The sequence below is a fragment of the Mesoplodon bidens genome (genome assembly GCF_964165515.1).
Source record: "Mesoplodon bidens genome assembly, chromosome: 7".
Classification (NCBI taxonomy): domain Eukaryota; kingdom Metazoa; phylum Chordata; class Mammalia; order Artiodactyla; family Ziphiidae; genus Mesoplodon; species Mesoplodon bidens.
The window spans coordinates 63728765-63746831 of record NC_138164.1 but is presented as its reverse complement, the minus strand read 5'-3'; the positions used below and the strand labels follow the sequence as shown (position 1 = coordinate 63746831).

General features: G+C 40.7%; 1 protein-coding gene across 11 annotated transcripts in view; it reads left to right on the top strand.

Annotated features, from left to right (window-relative positions):
- Positions 1-3555, top strand: part of PAK1 (p21 (RAC1) activated kinase 1) — a 236681-nt gene extending 233126 nt beyond the window's left edge. For all 11 annotated transcript variants that reach the window (XM_081241109.1, XM_081241114.1, XM_081241110.1 and 8 more), the window contains one exon: positions 2236-3555. In XM_081241109.1, the coding sequence (XP_081097235.1) occupies positions 2236-2322 (87 nt within the window). In that variant the 3' untranslated portion in view covers positions 2323-3555. The remainder of the gene's footprint in view (positions 1-2235) is intronic.
- The last annotated feature ends 14512 nt before the right edge of the window (positions 3556-18067 follow it).

Here is an 18067-nt window from a genome sequence, read left to right as displayed (position 1 = left end):
CACTATATTGTACACCTGTAACTTATATAACATTGTACATCAGCTATACTTCAATAAAATATAGGTATTCAGAAAATACTTGTTGAATTAAATGGGATTGCTTAAACCTTCATTGAAATGTTATCCTCTGGAATATATTTAGCACCTCTCTGTAATCAGAGTAACTGACTACAGAGCACTGATCTATTAGATATGAGATCTGAGTTCTGCCAAGTGTAACCCATTCGTTTCTAGCATCCTTTGGGAATAAAACCCCCTTATAACAGGCAGTATAATATAGGATCCTTTGCCTTTTATATGAGTTTTGTTCTGGAAACCCTAAGCTTTGGGAAATGTGCAAATACTATTCTAAGCCTCAAGATGATATTGTTAATTAGGTATTAAAATATAGTTATTGAAAGATGAATGCCTTCTAGAGTTTCCTTCCTGATATAATAATATAACTACTAATAAATACATTATGTTGAATTTTTGCCACATTCTAGGCACTAAGCACTTTATATATTTTTTCATCTATTCTTTTTAATAGCCTTGTGAGTTAATAGAGTCTTGTTTTCCCATTTCTACAGGTGAGGAAACTGAGGTTTCAAGTGTTTAGTAACTTTTCCATGATTATGTAGCTGATAAGCAGTGGATCCAGGATTTCAGCCTATGTCTGTTTGGCTCTCAAGTGTGTATGCTCTTGGCCACTGCTTGGCTCAGAGTGTTAAAACTTGAAAGACCTTAGGGCTTATCTCGTCTGCTTTGTTCATTCCACAGAGAAGGAAATTGAGGCCTCCCAGTTGGGTGTTGGATCATGCTGCTTTCTCAGCTGGGAGGGGAGTTGTATAAACATATGATCTGAGAACACTGATTCTTTAATTTGTTATTGTACATTGTAAATATTCAAAACCATGACTTTCAGAGTCTTAAATCATGAAAGCTTCACATCTTTGTCTCCTGTGAAAACATATATATGGACAGAAATACATAGGGTTTTATGTTTGAATTCATATCTTCATGATTTAGCCAAGATCTTTTTGTAGTAATAGTAACTTCTTGTTCTCAGTACCTCTTTATATCCTATCTCTGTCCAAAAAGAAGTTGAAGCACTTCCAGCAAAGAATATGTGTAAATATGTCTGTATGTGTGTGTGTATACATATACAATATGATTAATTAAAGAGACTTACGAGGATGGCAGAAGAATCAAATATGCTAATCATTTGAGTTAAATAGTTTTGTTTAAACATCAGATTTGGTTCTTAGTTTCTTGGTAGCGAGGACAGAAAAGGAAATATGTTAGTTCCTATGTTTCTTATCAAATGGAAGAAACATCCTGCATCCTCAAGACACAAAGCTTTTTCACTAGTAAATGTAAGAAAAGTCATTTTTAGTTAAGAGGCTCTGAGTCACATAAAGAATCGTTTTCTGTAATGTTTTTTACTGAAAACATAAAAATAGGTTTCATATGGTGTTTTCTCCAAAATGGTCTTCTTTAATAGTTGTGGGTGTGGCCCAAAGTACAGCCCAGTGAAAGTGGTTTGGGAAAGAACCAAGCCATTGAAGTCCTTCCTGGGTTAATTAGCCTTACTAGATTCAAGGATAGAACAACAAATTCCTAGATCAATGCTCCTGAAATGCAGTATTGCAATGTACCATTGGGTCATGATCAATTAATAACCTTCCCTCTGAGCTGATTATTATTCTGATTATCACCATAGTTTGGTCTTACCTAATATAAAATGGAATCATATGATATGAACTCTCTTGTGTCTGGCTTCTTTCATGCAACATAATGTCTGTGGGATTCATCCTGTTAGTGTATCAATTATTTATTCTTTTCTATTGCTCTGTAATTTTTGTGTAGTATTATATAAATATAATATTATTCATTCTTCCATTATCTTGGACATTTGGGTTCTTTTCATTTATGACTGTCATAAGTAAAACTGCTATGAGCATTTTTGTGTGTGTCTTCTGGTGGATTCACAAGCTCATTTCTCTTGGAAATATTTCTAGAAGTGGAATTACTGGGATATAGGATAGACGTGTATTTAGCTATAGGTAGGTACTGCCAAACAGTTCTCCAGAATGACGTGTTATCTTTTAAAGATGTCCTTCAATTTGGGGATGATGATCTGAAGCTCTCCAGGCAGCACCTTGTGCAAACATGGATGCCCTTAACATCTTGTAATGGTTGCTGAGGAAGAATGGTAAATTGTCATGTGTCTTTTGTTCTTTTTCTCCTCTTCAGCATCAGTTCCTGAAGATTGCCAAGCCCCTCTCCAGCCTCACTCCACTGATTGCTGCAGCAAAGGAGGCAACCAAGAACAATCACTAAAACCACGTCACCCCAGCCTCATTGTGCCAAGCTTTCTGTGAAATAAATGCTCATTTCGGATGCTCTTCCTTGTCTTGCTCCTCGCCTTTCCTGATCTAGTGCTCTCAAGACTTTGATCCTTGAAAACCATGTGTCCAGCATTGAAGAGAACTGCAGTTGACTAATCGGATGATGGCCATTTTAAAATAAGGAATTTGCTCCCAATCTGTGGATGTGAGGGTGGTTTATGTTCAAGGGCTTATATGAATAAACCCTTGGACTCCTATTTCTACATAGCAGAATCCTTCCCCCACCAATCAGTTCTTGACTGTATAAATTTTTGGCTTTATAACATTATCAATTTGCAGTCGGTTGAGATTTTTCTTTAGTGCTTGCTTTTCTATTTCAAAACTGCCCAAACACACTATTGTACTTGAAAATTCGAATAGCTTGAGGAACGCCATGGAGGTTGATATTCTTCCAGGGACATGAAATGGCTCTTTTTTCTGGACCATGACTTTGGCACAGCTGATCCTGATATGGGAGGGAGAGCTACCACATTTTTCTTTGTATATGCTTCTAGCAGCTGTTTGGGAGGATCTTGACCCAATAGTGTTCCCCACGCTATTTTTTGTGAAATGGTCTTGGCTATGTAGCAGCTTTTGACTCCCTAAATCCCCCTAGGCTGCTGCCTTCATTCTGTCCTTGTTTAGAACATTGAGAGGTTTCCTAGGGCACATGCTGGGTGAGAGCAGTGTGAAAAGTCAGGAAAAAAAATTTAGCTGCTTTTAGAACAAGGCTGGGCATCAGCACCTGTCCAGCTATACCTATGTGATGTTTCAAGAACTCAGCCTCTTTTTCCATCAGCAATAAGGAGCTAAAAGATTAACTCAGATCTTCTGATGGCCTGAATCTTTGGGTCAAAGGGAACGATCATCTCCAAATCTGAGACTACATGTTAGTTTTGGATGGATTTGTTGGCCTGAGATGATAGTCTGCCAGCTGTGAGGGGACCCTGTTTTTACAATGCATGGCCAAGCTCTCTGCAAATGGAAATGCCTGCACTGGGTGTTGGGGATGTTTGCTACCTCCTGCTATCTTTGTGGTTTTGGTCCTCCCATTATGGTAGGACCCCTGGCCAGCATTATGGCTTGTCATGTCAGCCCCAGTGGCTACCTTGTCATGCTCTGAGGTACCACTGCCTCTGCAGCGCAAGTTTTATTTCCTTCAATAAAAGGAGATGAAAATATTCTACTTGGAGTATGCCTTTCTTTGTTTCTTTCCTTCCTTTTCCCCTTCCTTTCTTTTCTAATTTTTTATTTTGATATTTTGAAAGTTAAGAAAAAAAAATTTTTTTTCTTCCAAAATCATTTGAGATTAAGTTGCAGATAAGCTGCCCCTTTACCACTATATACTTCAATGTGTATTCTTTATTCTTAACACTTTAAAATATAATTTAATTAAGAGAAATGGGCCAAAAATGTTTGTATATTATAAGGTATTGGCTTAGGCAGTTGTGGAGGGTGAGAAGTCCCATGATCTGCATCTGCAAGTTGGAGACCCATGAAAGCCAGTGGTGTAGTCTGAAGGCCAGACAGCCAGAGAGCTGTGGTGTAGATTCTAGTCCAAGTCTGATGCCTGAACACCAGGAGCACTGAGGGTAGGAGAAGATCAATGTCCCAGCTGTATAGTCAGGCAGAGAGCAGCCTTCCTCTCCCTTTTTGTTCTATTCAGGCCATCAGCTAATTGGATGATGCCCACATTGGGGAGGGCCATCTGCTTTATTTGGTCCATCAATTCAAATGCTAAACTCTTCTGGATACACCCTCAAAGACACACCCAGAAATAACATTTAACCAGATAATGGGCTTCCCATGGCCCAGACAAGTTGACAGAATTAACCATCACACTCCCCATCCCCACCTCCAAGTGAAGGGGGTAACTCCAGCGAGGACTGAGTGAACCAACCACTCTTATAATGCTATGTAGTTATGGCTTTTAGATTAAGGGGTCAAAAGTGATGATTGGTGACCCCCGATATTGTCTTATGAAAAAAAGTACACAGGCACAGGAGATCCTCCATGCGGTTACTGAAAGGACAAGTACAATTGGATTGCTTATGTATAAGGTAGAAGGAATGTTAGATGATGGTATGGCCCATCAGAAGACAGGAATGATGAAGACCCAAAGATTGTACCTCCTTACTTTGAGATTGCAGAAGTAAACTGGTTAGTCTGATGAGGGCTGAGGAATTGTTAGTTAATTACCCCTCTGGAATCTTAGAGTTATCTGATTGGTTGGGTTTTAGAACCCCAGTGTTGGCTGTCATGTGAACTTTCCAACACTCAATTTAAGCATTAGAGGGATGACTTTATGTAACCGAGCAGGACCCTATGGGGCCCACCTGGGCACAAAAGCAGTTCCATGTCCCCTCCTTTCTTATTTGCAGGATCAAGGCTTCAGCCTTCTAGACCTTACTGAGTTCCAAAGAGCAGATTAAACAGTTTCTAATCAGTGAAGTAAGGAAATGCAGAAACAAAGGAGGAACAATCAAGAAACTTTAGTGCAGGACTTCCTTGGCGCTCCAGTGGTTAAGACTCTACACTTCTAATGCAGGGGGTGTGGGTTCGATCCCTGGCTGGGAAACTAAGATCCTACATGCTGTGCAGTGCAGCCAAAAAAAAAAGAAACTGTAATGTAGCCGTTAAAGCAGGATCCTGGTTCCTCCTCAAATATACATAACAACATCTTTGAGTTCTTCTGCGGGAACTAAGGCCCCCATGCAGGTGGAGGATGGTTCAGGCTGAGCACGAGATTCCTGGAACATCAACCTGTTACCACCAACCAATCAGAAGAAGTCACAACCCTTCAGCCCTCACCCCAAATTTTGCCTGTAAAAACTTTTCTCCAAAACCCATTGGGGAGTTCGGGGTTTTTGAGCACGAGCCACCCGTTCTCCTTGCTTGGCTCTGCAATAAGCCTTTCTCTGCTCCAGACTCTGATGTTTCAGTTTGTTTGGAATTACTGTGTGTCTGACGCTGAAACTTTTGTTTGGTAACATTTACTACTGGTATATCTAGACATCCACTCATAATGGAATATTCTTCAGATCCATGCAGCTTAACTGCATATTTCCATGTCGTTCCTTGCCTGCAGAGTGTGGAAACAGAACTCTGAAACTCTATACTCATAGACAATCGCTGCTTGTCTAATTCTATATGAGTACTGAACACATCTGTCCCCTATATGTTAGTTTTCTATTACTGCATAACAAATTACCACAAACATCGTGGCTTAAAATAACACAAATTATCTCACAGTTTCTATAGGTTAGAAGTTGGAGCATGATGTGGCTGTGTTATCGAATCAGGTCCATCTGGTTGCTGCTCAAAAATCAATACTCGAGAGAGAGAGACAGATGTTGGTAGAAAGGAAAGTTGTTTTTAATCAGAATGCCAGCAATCCGGGGAGCTGGTGGATTCATTGTCCCCCCAAAACCATCTCCAAAGATTCTGCTCAGCCATGAAAGTTTTTAAAGGGAAAAAGGGACATAATCTCAGTTAATCGTTGAGATGGAGGTCAGAGTCGTTGCCCTCCCACACTGTGCAGGCTTGTGTGCTGGCTTGTTGACTTCTTGTGATTTTTCTTTAGATGCTATCTTGTTCACAGAATTTGTTCACAATATTACTGAAGGGGAACCTAGGGAAGAGATCTGGTCATCTGTTAATTACTTCATTTCTACTTCTTTGATCTACAGAAAGAACCAAGAGATTATACAAGGTATTGTGTGATCAAAAGCTTTGAAAAGTGTGCTAGGGCCAGAGCTGAGTAGAGCATGGGGGTGCCTGGTTTAAGGTTAGTGACAAGACAAAAGGGTGCCTCCTGCGGAGAGCTTTTTCCTGCAAAGAGCTCTTTCCTGCCAAAAGCTGCTTACAAATCCCCGCTTGTCAGAACATCGTTCCATTTCTATGGGATTATGAGTGAAGGTCGGTCTTCTGTAACTTCTTCACGCTGAAATAGGGCGTCATGTTCTTAGAGTGGAAGATGTTGACGTGGGTCTGTACCATCTCTTTGCTGACCATTGTAGTTGCTCATTTACATATAAAGGCAGAACAAGCTAAATTATTTTGATGCCCACAAGGATATAGATTATTATGAGCAATAGTGTTAATCCCATTCTCTTAAGGCCAGTTCTTGGAATTGTGCTAGCCATAGATTCAATATTGCTCAAGATGGAGCAGTTCATGTCATGGCTGCAGTCTGATCATCATGCAGTTAGCTTTTTCCCTCTGGTGGCAGTTACAGTGTCTGTAAAACAACTCAGGAATGTGCATCAGACACTGAGTCTGTGATTCTATTGTCCTAATCATTCGCTACTTGAGCCTACTCTTTTGTGACTCAGGAAGGCCTGGAGACTTCAGCTTTTCTATAAACAAGAGGCAGGAGACATAGAGGGGATTTGTACTTGGGAGGGAGGTGCAGTGTTCTGCTCGGTTCCAGCTGGTTTTTCTGTTCAAGGTCTCATCAGGGTGAAAGTCCAGGTGTTAGCCAGGGCTGTGGTTCACGTGGGGCTTGGAGTCATCTTCCAGGCTCACTGGTTGTTGGTAGAATTCATTTTCTTGTAGTTGTAGAACTGAGGTCCTCATTTTCTTTTTCTTTTTTAAAAAAATTATTTATTTTGGCTGCATTGGGTCTTCATTGCTGCGTGCAGGCTTTCTCTAGTTGTAGCGAGCAGGGGCTACTCTTTGTTGCGGTGCATGGGCTTCTCACTGCTGTGGCTTCTCTTATTGTGGAGCAGGGGCTCTAGGCGCATGGGCTTCAGTTGTTGTGGCACACGGGCTCAGAAGTTGTGGCTTACAGGCTCAGTAGTTGTGGCACATGGGCTTAGTTGCTCCGCGGCACGTAGGATCTTCCTGGACCGGGGCTCAAACCCGTGTCCCCTGCATTAGCAGGTGGATTCTTAACCACTGCACCACCAGGGAAGTTCCTGAGGTGCTCATTTTCTTGCTAGCTGTCAGTGGAGGATCCAGCTCCTAGAGGCTGCCTGAAGTTTCTTGCCACATGGCCCCCATAGGCAATTCATAAAATGAATGTTTGCTTTCTTCTATACCAGCTAGAACATAGCTCTTTGACATCCACTTTGGCAACTAGCCAGAGAAAACTGCTTTTAAAGGACTTACATGATTAGGTCAGCCTTATTTAGATAATCACTCTAAAAGTCAACTGATTTGGGAACTTAATTACATCTGCAAAATCCCTTCACCATAGTACCTATATTACTGTATGATTGAACAACTGGGAAAAGGTACATGTATACCAAAGGCAGGGAATATTGGGGGACTGTCTTAGTCTGTTTGGGCTGCTATAACAAAATACCACAGACTGGGTAGCTTATAAACAACAGAAATTTATCTCTCACAGTTCTGGAAGCTAGGAAATCTAAGATCATGGTGTCAGTATGGTCAGGTCCTGGTGAAGGCCCTCTTCTAGGTTGCAGACTGTCCTCACATAGTGGAAGGGGCTAGGGAGCTCTATGGGGTCTCTTTTATAAAAGCACTAATCACATTCATCAGGGCTCCACCTTCGGGACCTAAACACCTCCAAAGGGCCCACCTCCTAATACCATCACATTGGGCATGAGGATTCCAACATATGAACTTGGGGGAGAGGGACACATTCAGACCGTAGAAGGGCCATCTTAGAATTCTGCCCAGCAAACCCTGCAAGGGTCTATATGCTCTCAGCCATCTGTTAGGGACCCAGGAGTTAGGGGATGGGGAAATAACTGGAGTAGTACATGGACCTGAACCTAGATGTTCCTTTCTACACCTCTGCACTTTTTCCTAAACCCTGATTCTCTTTGGTAGTTGGGAAGTCTGCACAATACCCTGTACTAAGAGTGGGCAGATTCAACCTGAAGGCACTGCTACGCCATGAGGCTGGGTAGTGGTGGCCCATCCAACTGAGGTCACAGTAGTATCTTTATCCTGCATTTGATATTATTGTAAACCTTGCCACCTAGCATTGTGCTAGGTGTCCTTACCTCTGGGTGTAAGCAAATGCAGTCCAACTACTATGGGACCATGGAGCAAGGAGATTGGTGGTGATGGGGCTACTCCTGGGTTCCTGTTAAGGTGATTATGCTGGGCCAGTTATAGATGTTTTCAGAAGAAGCCTCTCACCAGAAATAAGGGAATACCTGAAACCATGGGAGGCATTTGGAGGAAGTACGTACTATCTTATACTTGGATCCCTTCCAGAGGATTGTCACCCAGGCCACCCCATTCTTCTGTGCATCACTTATTGACAGTGGCTCCTTTGCTAATCTGTCACAATGCTGAATCTGTCATCAGTTACTTGATGCAGCAAAGGGAGCTTGAAGCACTCCAGTGTTTCCTAACACTTATCTACTCCCAGTTTCCTATGTTACTCCATTGAATTATACTACCCACTCCCTGCCTATGAAATTGACTGTGAACAATGGACACTTAAGTTCCATGTTAAGTTCTTTCCCAACCTCCTGGGATGACAAGATTCTTGGTGATTGGGAAAGACTTGGGAGCAATCCTACAGGTCTTGGTTAGTTTTTATTCAAGCCCTGTAACTATGGATGTTAACTTTACACACAAACACACACACACAACGATGGACTGCATAATATGCTCTTCCTAGGCTATTTTCCTGTGTGGTCAAATGGCTGTCACCTGTTTCCCTGCATTGACCATGACCTAGAACCTGAGGTGATAACCCAGCTGTTTCATGTTTTCTGTGATTCTCAGACACATAGCCACCACCTGGCTGAGATGTAAAGGAGAAAACTTCCCAGTTGGCAGTGGCGGGGAGGGCTAGGAGACATTACATAGTCTTATTCCTGGTTGGGGGTAATTGTGGCTGAAGACAGTAGGAAATCTGCCAGTTATGCTATAGCTTATGAGACCACTGTAGTCACTGAGTGGATTAGCCTGGATTCCTTAGCCAGGATGATTTTATTTTAATTTATTATTGCTATTATTATTATTGTTATTTTAACCAGGTGGATTTAGATCACAGAACTGATCTTCATAATCTTATAGCCAAAGGGCTGTCTGCGCCCTAATCAACACATCCTGTTTTTATGGGTCGTGATTAGTGGCAAGTAGAATAATCTGTATTCTGCATATGGGGAAAGGCACTATAGTTATCCAATGTATCCCAGTCAGAACTCTGGTACCTCATTTCTTGTCTGAGTCTAAGCTCCCTTAGCCCCTGATTTAGGAAAGGACTATTCATGGCTTTCCTTTTTCCAGAGATTTTCAAAGTGTGGTACCTGCACCAGCAACATTAGCATTATCTGAGAACTCTTGCAAATTCTCAGAGACCTCCGTGGATCTGCATTCTGCAGATGAGCCCTCAAGGTGGTTCCAACAGCTCAACTTTGAGAACCAATGCCCTAGTCACTGTACTAACCATTCTCCAGGGTTGCCTATAGATTGAAATGGTATATGTTACAGATGGAATGGGGTATAATGCATAGAGGCCACACCGAGATTGGAGGTGGAGAACCTCAGTGGTTGAGAAATAAGGGCTAACTTTCCCAAGATTCTCTGCAGGCTGGCCTCCTAGAAAAGACATGGCTTTTGAGCTCCATGGGAACTAGCTACAAGCAATTCTAATGCTTGTCTACCATATCAAGACATGTCCTTTTGCCCCTTGTCAGGAAACAGCCTGTGCACTCCTACCTGATGTATGATAAAGTGGCGAACGGGGCTAGAAGCCATGGTTCTGCCATGTCATGCGTCTATTGGACCACAGCCCTTGTCAGGCAGCCACTCTATGGTTTTAAATCTCTTCCTTTGTGAAGAAACAACCTTCCTTATTGGCAGTGAGAGAGGAGGGAGTTGATTAGGAGACACTGTACAGCCATATTCATGCCAGGACCAGGATCCCATTCATCCCTGTGTGCTGACTCCAAATTGCAGTGAGCAACAGGGGACTTCCAAACCTGCTGTTGGTTTCCTCCTATAAACCCCGTTCTAAAGGCCTGGTGTGTGTGCTGTCTCGTCATCTGACTTTGTTTGCTCTGTGTTGTTCAGTTGTATGAATGTGCAGATATTATTTATTCGTTCTTCTGTTGAGCATTTAAGTTAGCTGCTATTTGGGGCTATGACAAGTAATGCTGCTATGAACAGTGTTGTATATGTATCCTGGTGCCCACAAGCACACATTTATCTAGAAGATACCCTAGGTGTGGAATTATTAGATCATAGGGCATGTATCTCTTCAATGTTTTAAGATAATGCCTAAGAGTTTTACAAAGAAGTTGTACCACTTTAATCTCCCACCAGTGTTGGAGTTCATACACATTGCTCAACCTTTTTCACATTGCTGAGTCAGTCCTTGCTAACATTTGATATTGTCAGACTATTTCATCATAACCAATCTGGTGTGTGTACTGTAGTATTTGATATAGCTTTTACTCTTGTGAAGTGCCTTTTCAAATCTTTTCCTCATTTTTTTCTACTTTGTCATCTTTTAAATATTTTACTTGCTGAAATTTTTTGTATATTCTGGGTAATTATTCTTTTTATATTTGTGTTATAAAATACTCTTATTTTGTTGCTTGTATTTAAAATTAAACTCTTTATTTTGAGATAATTGTAGTCACATGAAATGGAAGAAATAATACAGAGGTATTCCACATACTCTTTATCCAGTGTCCTCCACGGGTAATGCCTTGCAAAAGAACAATACTATAGAACAATACTATAGAACTATTGTTCTATACTATAGAACAATATCACAACCAAAATGTTGACATCGATATAATGAAAATGCAGACATTTCTATTACCACATATTACTTTTATAGCCATATCTACTTCCCTGCTGCCTCATACTCCTTTATTATAATTTCCTTCTTTCTGCTGGCTTTGTTTGCTCTATGTTATGGTTTAGTTTGCTCTTCTTTTTCTAGGTTCTTGAGATGGGAGTTTAGATTATTGATGTGAGACTTCCTCTTTTCTAATTTATGCATTTAGTGCCATAAAGTTCCCTCTTAGCCCAGCCTTAGGTGTGTCTCACAATTTTTTGTGTTGTATTTTCACTTTCATTCAGTTCACTGTGTTTTAAAAATTTAAAAGAGATTTGAGATTTGTTCTTTGACCCATAGATAATTTAGAAGTATGTGGTTTAGTTTGCAAATATTTGTAGATTTTTATGGTATCCTTCTGTTATGATTTCCAGTTTGATTCCAGTGGATCAGACAAGACACTGTGTATGATTTAAACCCTTTTAAATTTGTTGAGGTTTGTTTTCAAGCACAGAATATGGTCTATGTTATTATATGTTCTATACAGACTTGAAAAGGATGCATATGCTGATGCTCTTGGGTGTAATATTCTATAAATATCAATTAGATCCTGTTGGTTGATGTTGTTGTTGAATTCTTCTACATATTCGCTGATTCTCAGTCTAATTGTCCTATCAATTGTTGTGAGTTGGGTGTTGAAGACTTCAACTGTTATTGTGGATCTGTCCATTTCTCTTTCAGTTCTATCAATTTTTCATTCACATATTTTGGAATTCTGTTGTCTGCTGCAAATACATATTTAGAATTGCTATATCTTCTTTGTGGATTGACTTTTTATCATTATATAATGTCCTTCTCTGTTTCTAGTAATTATCTTTGCTCTGAAATATAATCTATCTGGTATGAATGTAGCCTCTTCTGCTTTCCTTTGATTCATGACAAAACTTTTTCCATGCATTTACTTTAATCCAGCCTATATTGTTATATTTGAAGTGAGCTTATTGAAGACAGCATATAGTTGGCTCATGAGTCCTATTCTGCATCTTATACAAGAAAGGTCTTACAAAAATCAGGTCATGTGTCCTGATTTTATTTATTTATATTTATATCTTGCCTTTTCCACAAATAATTTAAGAAAACCTGCAAACAGAACATTTTCAGTGAAACAATAAGAAAAAAATACAGGCAGAAAATCAGGACCAAGGAAGAGATGAACACAAATATGTTGACCACAGGGGCTAAAATATTGCTATACTTGAGCTTAAACTGAAGCTCAAGTATAGCAATACTTGATACTTGACTTCCTGGAAGTCAAGTAATGAGGTAATTTACATAATTCTCATTATCAGAAAAGAGAGAGGGCTTCCCAGTTACCAGAGACTCTAGACCAGCACTGTCCAATAAACTTCCTACAATAATGAATTCTATAATTGCATTGTCTAGTATGGTAGCCACTAGCCACACGCAGCTATTAAACACCTGAAATTTGGTTAGTGACTAAGGAACTGACTTTTACATTTTATTTAACTTGTATTAACTAAAACTTAAATAGCCATAGGTGGCTAGTAGCCGCTTAACTGAACCACATAGGTCTAAGGAAACAAAGTAGCACAGTGTAATTGGAGTCAAATGGGCTGGGTTAATTTTTGGCTCTGTCATAGGTATGTGTGACTGTGGAGAAGCTACTTAATCTTTCTGAGCCTCAGTTTCTAGATCTGTGAAATGAGTACAATTATAGTATTTAACTCTAAGACCCTGAGGAAATAAAATGTGTGCAAGCATTTAACACGATCCCTGTAACATAGCAAATGCAGTCCTATTTTATTTTGTTTTTGTTTTGTTTTGTTTTTGTTTTTTTGCAGTACGCGGGCCTCTCACTGTTGTGGCCTCTCCCGTTGCGGAGCACAGGCTCTGGACGCGCAGGCTCAGCGGCCATGGCTCACGGGCCCAGCCGCTCCGTGGCATGTGGGATCTTCCTGGACCGGGGCATGAACCCGTGTCCCCTGCATCGGCAGGTGGACTCTCAACCACTGCGCCACCAGGGAAGCCCTGCAGTCCTATTTTATAATGCTTGGAATTACCTGGTCTGTCAGGAGACTTTATGCCTCGTACTCTTTTATTGGCACTAAATTGAAGGTTTTATAGAAGAGCCAACAACTAGGAGTCTAAGTTGTGCTTGAGCATGTTAGCCAGTAACTGGTTTTGGTCCACAGAATCAAAGGCCAATCAACATTGATAAAAACCTGTATCCACTTGAGGCTGCTTGAGGATACTCTGTTCAAAAGCATGGACCTCTTTTTCTTTCTTGCCAAGCTGCTAAGGGATTAAGTCCTAATGTTATATTTAGTATCTCTTTCAGACTTGTAGTTCAATATTTCTTTATTATGGGTGTATTAAAAGCAAAATATTAATTTCAGTGACCTTCCACTTAAAAGGAAATTCATTCCTTTTAATAAGGACATTTGTTACAACAGGAATGCCATATATATTTAGCAGCGATAAGGCCCAAACTTTGGGGTTGATACACTGCTTCACAGTTAACTAGAATCTGCATCAAGCCCCAGCATGCTGCCAAGAAAGAGAAATCAGAGGCTGGCACTCAGCTGATGAGGTGACATTTATCTATAGGTCTCAAATTTATCTCTTTCTTTGTGTCAATTTTATCATTTTTCAGAATTAGGTAACTGGTACTTAAAACAACCCCTGACTCATCCTTCAGTCCAATCAGTGAGCAATAAAATTGCTTTTACAGTAATGAGAAAACAAAAAGTTGAGATAGATATTGACTAGACTTTAGGATGCAAGCAAAGTTAGGAATTTGCTGTGTTTTTATACTACTACTAGCTTCTTATATTTTGCTGAGAAACCTCTCCTATATGCAAAGGCCTAGGTGACCATGTGCCATCTTAGATGTTTAAATAGCATACAGCTTTGTGTGTGTGTGTGTGTGTGTGTGAGAGAGAGAGAGAGAGAGAGAGAGAGAGAGAGACAGAGAGACAGAGAGACAGAGAGAGACAGAGAGAGAGAGAGAGGGAGAATATACATTTGCAAAGTATTTGAATTAGACTTTATGGTCCATAGCAAACTACAATTTCTCTTATGTCATTTTAAGCAGAATTTTCCCTTAGATGATAGTGTAACAATGATCACTAGAAAAAACCATCTCAGGTCATCTTGCTCCTTATGGAAGCTATTGGACTAAGAATCTATGTTCTACAGAAGGAAAGTAGAGTTTTGAAGAAATGACTAACAAACTTTCAGTTTGTAGTTTTGAAAGAGTCTTCAAGAAAAACCTAAGTTCTTCCAACACAGTCTGTTTGAGTTCATCATACTTTTTGTCTAGGATCAGATAGGGCCTACCACACTTAAGACAATATTTATTACAAATTAATTAGATTAATGAGCTTACAAAATTGAGTCCGTTTTGTTGGGACAATAAAGCTGGGAAAATAACCTCCCCAGATATCAATGGGAAATCTGTGGTTTCTTACTTTCATGTCCCCAGGTCAACTTTCATTACTGATTTTTAACAGGCAAGTTAAAAGTTAAAGCCTCCCACAGAGATTAATTGAATACTTATGTTCTTTGAAATAATAATGTGATAATTAGACTTATTTGATAAGCTCTTTGGTAGCCTTTTCTATATTCTGTATTGCATGCTTTAGTTTTGTCTTGCTTCTGCTTTAAAACCAAGAGTGATAGGATCAGGTCTGTATTTGCCCTAACATGGGACCAACCTCTACAGCTTGTTTCATTCTCTGTTGACAAGAGGAAAAGGTGTCTAAAGAAAAAGTCAGAATGAAGTTTCAGAAAATCTTCATATCACAAAAGATCGCTTAATCCCTTGATTGCTACCTAATCTCAGTGGGTGCAATCATTTGGAGGGACATATGGGACAAGAGGAGGAAGTATTTAACCGAGTCTGGTGGTGAGGAATAGGGGGTGTTGATCAAAGAAGGCTTCCTGAGCTGAGTCTTCCACCAACAAGAGGAGTTAACAGGTGAAAGTTGGGGGGTGGGAGGTGGGTCAGCCTGGCAGTAGGGACAACATGAAGGAAGATACACAATGGTGTAGGGGAGCAGTACAAGTGGTTTGGTTTTGCTGGAGTTTCAATATGAGTGGGGATGAAGGAGAGTAGGTGGAAGATGAAGCTGGAGAGGAAAACAGGATCCAATTTAAGGAGCTTAAACTTTAACCTTAGGAATGAATTTTAACCATGTTCAGGTTTGCATTTTAACAAGATCACTACCTGATCTTTGAAAGGTAGATTTTGGGAAAGTTAAACTGGAAGCAGTGAGATTCTTTGGGAGTCAGCTGTAGTAACTACCTTAACGCTTATCATAGCAGTACTAAGCAGTTGATACCCAGGGAGATGATTAGGGGCCTAGTGGGCATTGAAAGTAACAAGAGAATGACTAGGAGAAATGAATAGAAATGAATAGGAAATATAATAAGCAGAATTTGGTTGGTATAAGGTGGGAGGGGGGTTTGCAGAGGGAAAGGAGGAGTTAAGAATGAGGAATAGGTTTCAGATCTTGTTACTTAGCAATTTGGAGCCACAGGAGATGGAACGGATTTGAAGGGAAAGATAATTTAGGTTAGGGTTTACTGAGTTTGAGGTGTCTACAGCAGGACATTCAGATGAAGATGACCAGCAGGCAGTTGGAGACAAGAATCCAGAGCTCAGAAATGAGGTCAGACCTATAGAAATAGCTGTATGGATCAAAGATTAAACGAAGAAACAAGACTAAAACAGGTCTATTTTTGAAGCAGCTTAGGAAAAGAAAGGCAAGAAAAAAATAGTTAAAAAAAAAAAAAAAAGACAATCTATGAATAAGTGGGCTGGAAAATAATGCCTGAACTAAATGTTAACAAGAGCTAAGTTTATGTTATTTTTTAGAAGAACAAAAACAAAACAGGATAAACCTTAAAAGACATTTAAAGCGGCGTGGCGCTTGGAGCTAAGGTCGGGTGTTGGCTTTAAATTCAGTCTTAGTGTCTGGGTGTCTGGGGCCAGGGCCCTGGCCACACCCATCCGCCCCTGCAGCCTTGGGCACCTCCTTCCGCCTGGCCTCCATCTTTTTTTTTTTTTTTTTTTTGCGGTACGCGGGCCTCTCACTGTTGTGGCCTCTCCCGTTGCGGAGCATAGGCTCTGGACGCGCAGGCTCAGCGGCCATGGCTCACGGGCCCCGCCGCTCCGCGGCACGTGGGATCTTCCCGGACCAGGGCACGAACCTGTGTCCCCTACATCGGCAGGTGGACTCTCAACCACTGCGGCACCAGGGAAGCCCGCCTGGCGTCCATCTTGAGAGACGCAGGTTTCCCCAGCCTGAATTCCAGGTTTAGGTCTGGGGCTGTTAAGTCACCGTAAGTACCGTGGCCAGTGCCGTGCTTCTCTAAGCATCTCTAGAAAATACTCTAATACATTAATACTCTCAAGTTGGCAGGCACACCTGAGGCCCTATACCCAGTCAGCTCACCACGTCAGGTGAAGCTGTAGCTGCTAGCTGCCATTGTGCCCCTGCCCGAGGGACGACGCTGAGAACAAAAGGGTCCACCTGAGCTGGCCCCCAGTCCCCATCCGGCACGGTGTACCAAGCCCCGCACCCCCTGGGCAGGCCCGGTGGCTCGGCTTATCTGGAAGTCCCTGCAGGTGTGAAGGGCGCCCTCATCTCTTTCTCTTCTTGAGGGTCACTGCTCGTGGCTGCCTTTTCAATGTCTGAAAGTAGTTGTTTCATGCATTTTGTCCAGTTCTCTAGTTTTTATGGGGGGGAGAATAAGTCTTTTTCTGGTATCTTAATCCTGACAGGCAAGCCCGGGTTTTTGCCTCAGGCAACTGTGTGAAGAGTGGTGCCCTTTACTGAGGTGGGACAGACTTCAAGGGGAATAGGTTTTGGAGGGAAAGTCAAGGGTTCAGTTTTGGACATATTAATTTTGAAATGCCTCTGAAAAATCCAGGTGGGGATTTCACTAGGCTGTTGGATACATGGGTTTGGAAATCAGAGAAGGAGCTTCAAGGGAAACAATATTTATTGATCCTTCCCTAAATATTGTTGATTGAATTAGATCTCTAATTTTGTGTTCATCAGTACTCTGGCTGATGAACACAAAATTAGAGATCTGTAGATATGTGGAAAATGGTTATGGTAATGATTCTGGTTTAAATGCTCCCTTTTATTCAGTATTCAAACAGCTTACCTTCCTCCCAGTCACAGAACTTTTGTTCACAACATATTTCTTAGATGCTCCAATATTTGCAGCTAGTCATACCAAGTTCATGTAGTTTCATCATCAACCGATTCAAACTCTTTTCTCATTTCAATTGTGGTCTTTTTCCTTTGACCCATGGGCTTTTATAAATATGGTGTTTAATTCCCAAATGTGGGATTTTCTAGTTCTCTTTTTCTTACTGATTTCTGGCTTAATTGTACTTTTGATAAATGTTCCATTTCCATTTGAAAAGAATATAAATTCTGCAGTCATTGAGTACAGTGTTTTATAAATGTTAATTAAGACTAATTTATTAATCAAGTTGTTAAAATCTTCTATATCCTTACAGACTTTTTAATCTGCTTATTATTTCTTTTATTGAGAGAAGTGTGCTTAATTACCCACAATGATTGTGGATTTGTCTGTTTCTCCTACAGAGGCTGTGTGATTAGGTGCCTATAAATGGAAAATTGTTTAAAAGTAATTTGTCATCATTATGAAATGTCCCTCTTTGTCTCTGCTAATGCTTTTTTCCTCAAGGCTCTTTGATTTGCTGATAATATAGTGAGGCAGATTATATCATTTGGCCTCAATTCTCACCCTTCCTTTAATTACACTCTTTGTGTTCACACCCTTTGCCATGCAACTTTACAGTGCCCTCTACCATGAGTTGACTTTGACTTCAAGACATCCCTTGAAGCAGAAGCTTGAAATGGGCTTGACATTGAGACTTGTTCTCTTGGACAACTTCCATCACCATGAGAACATA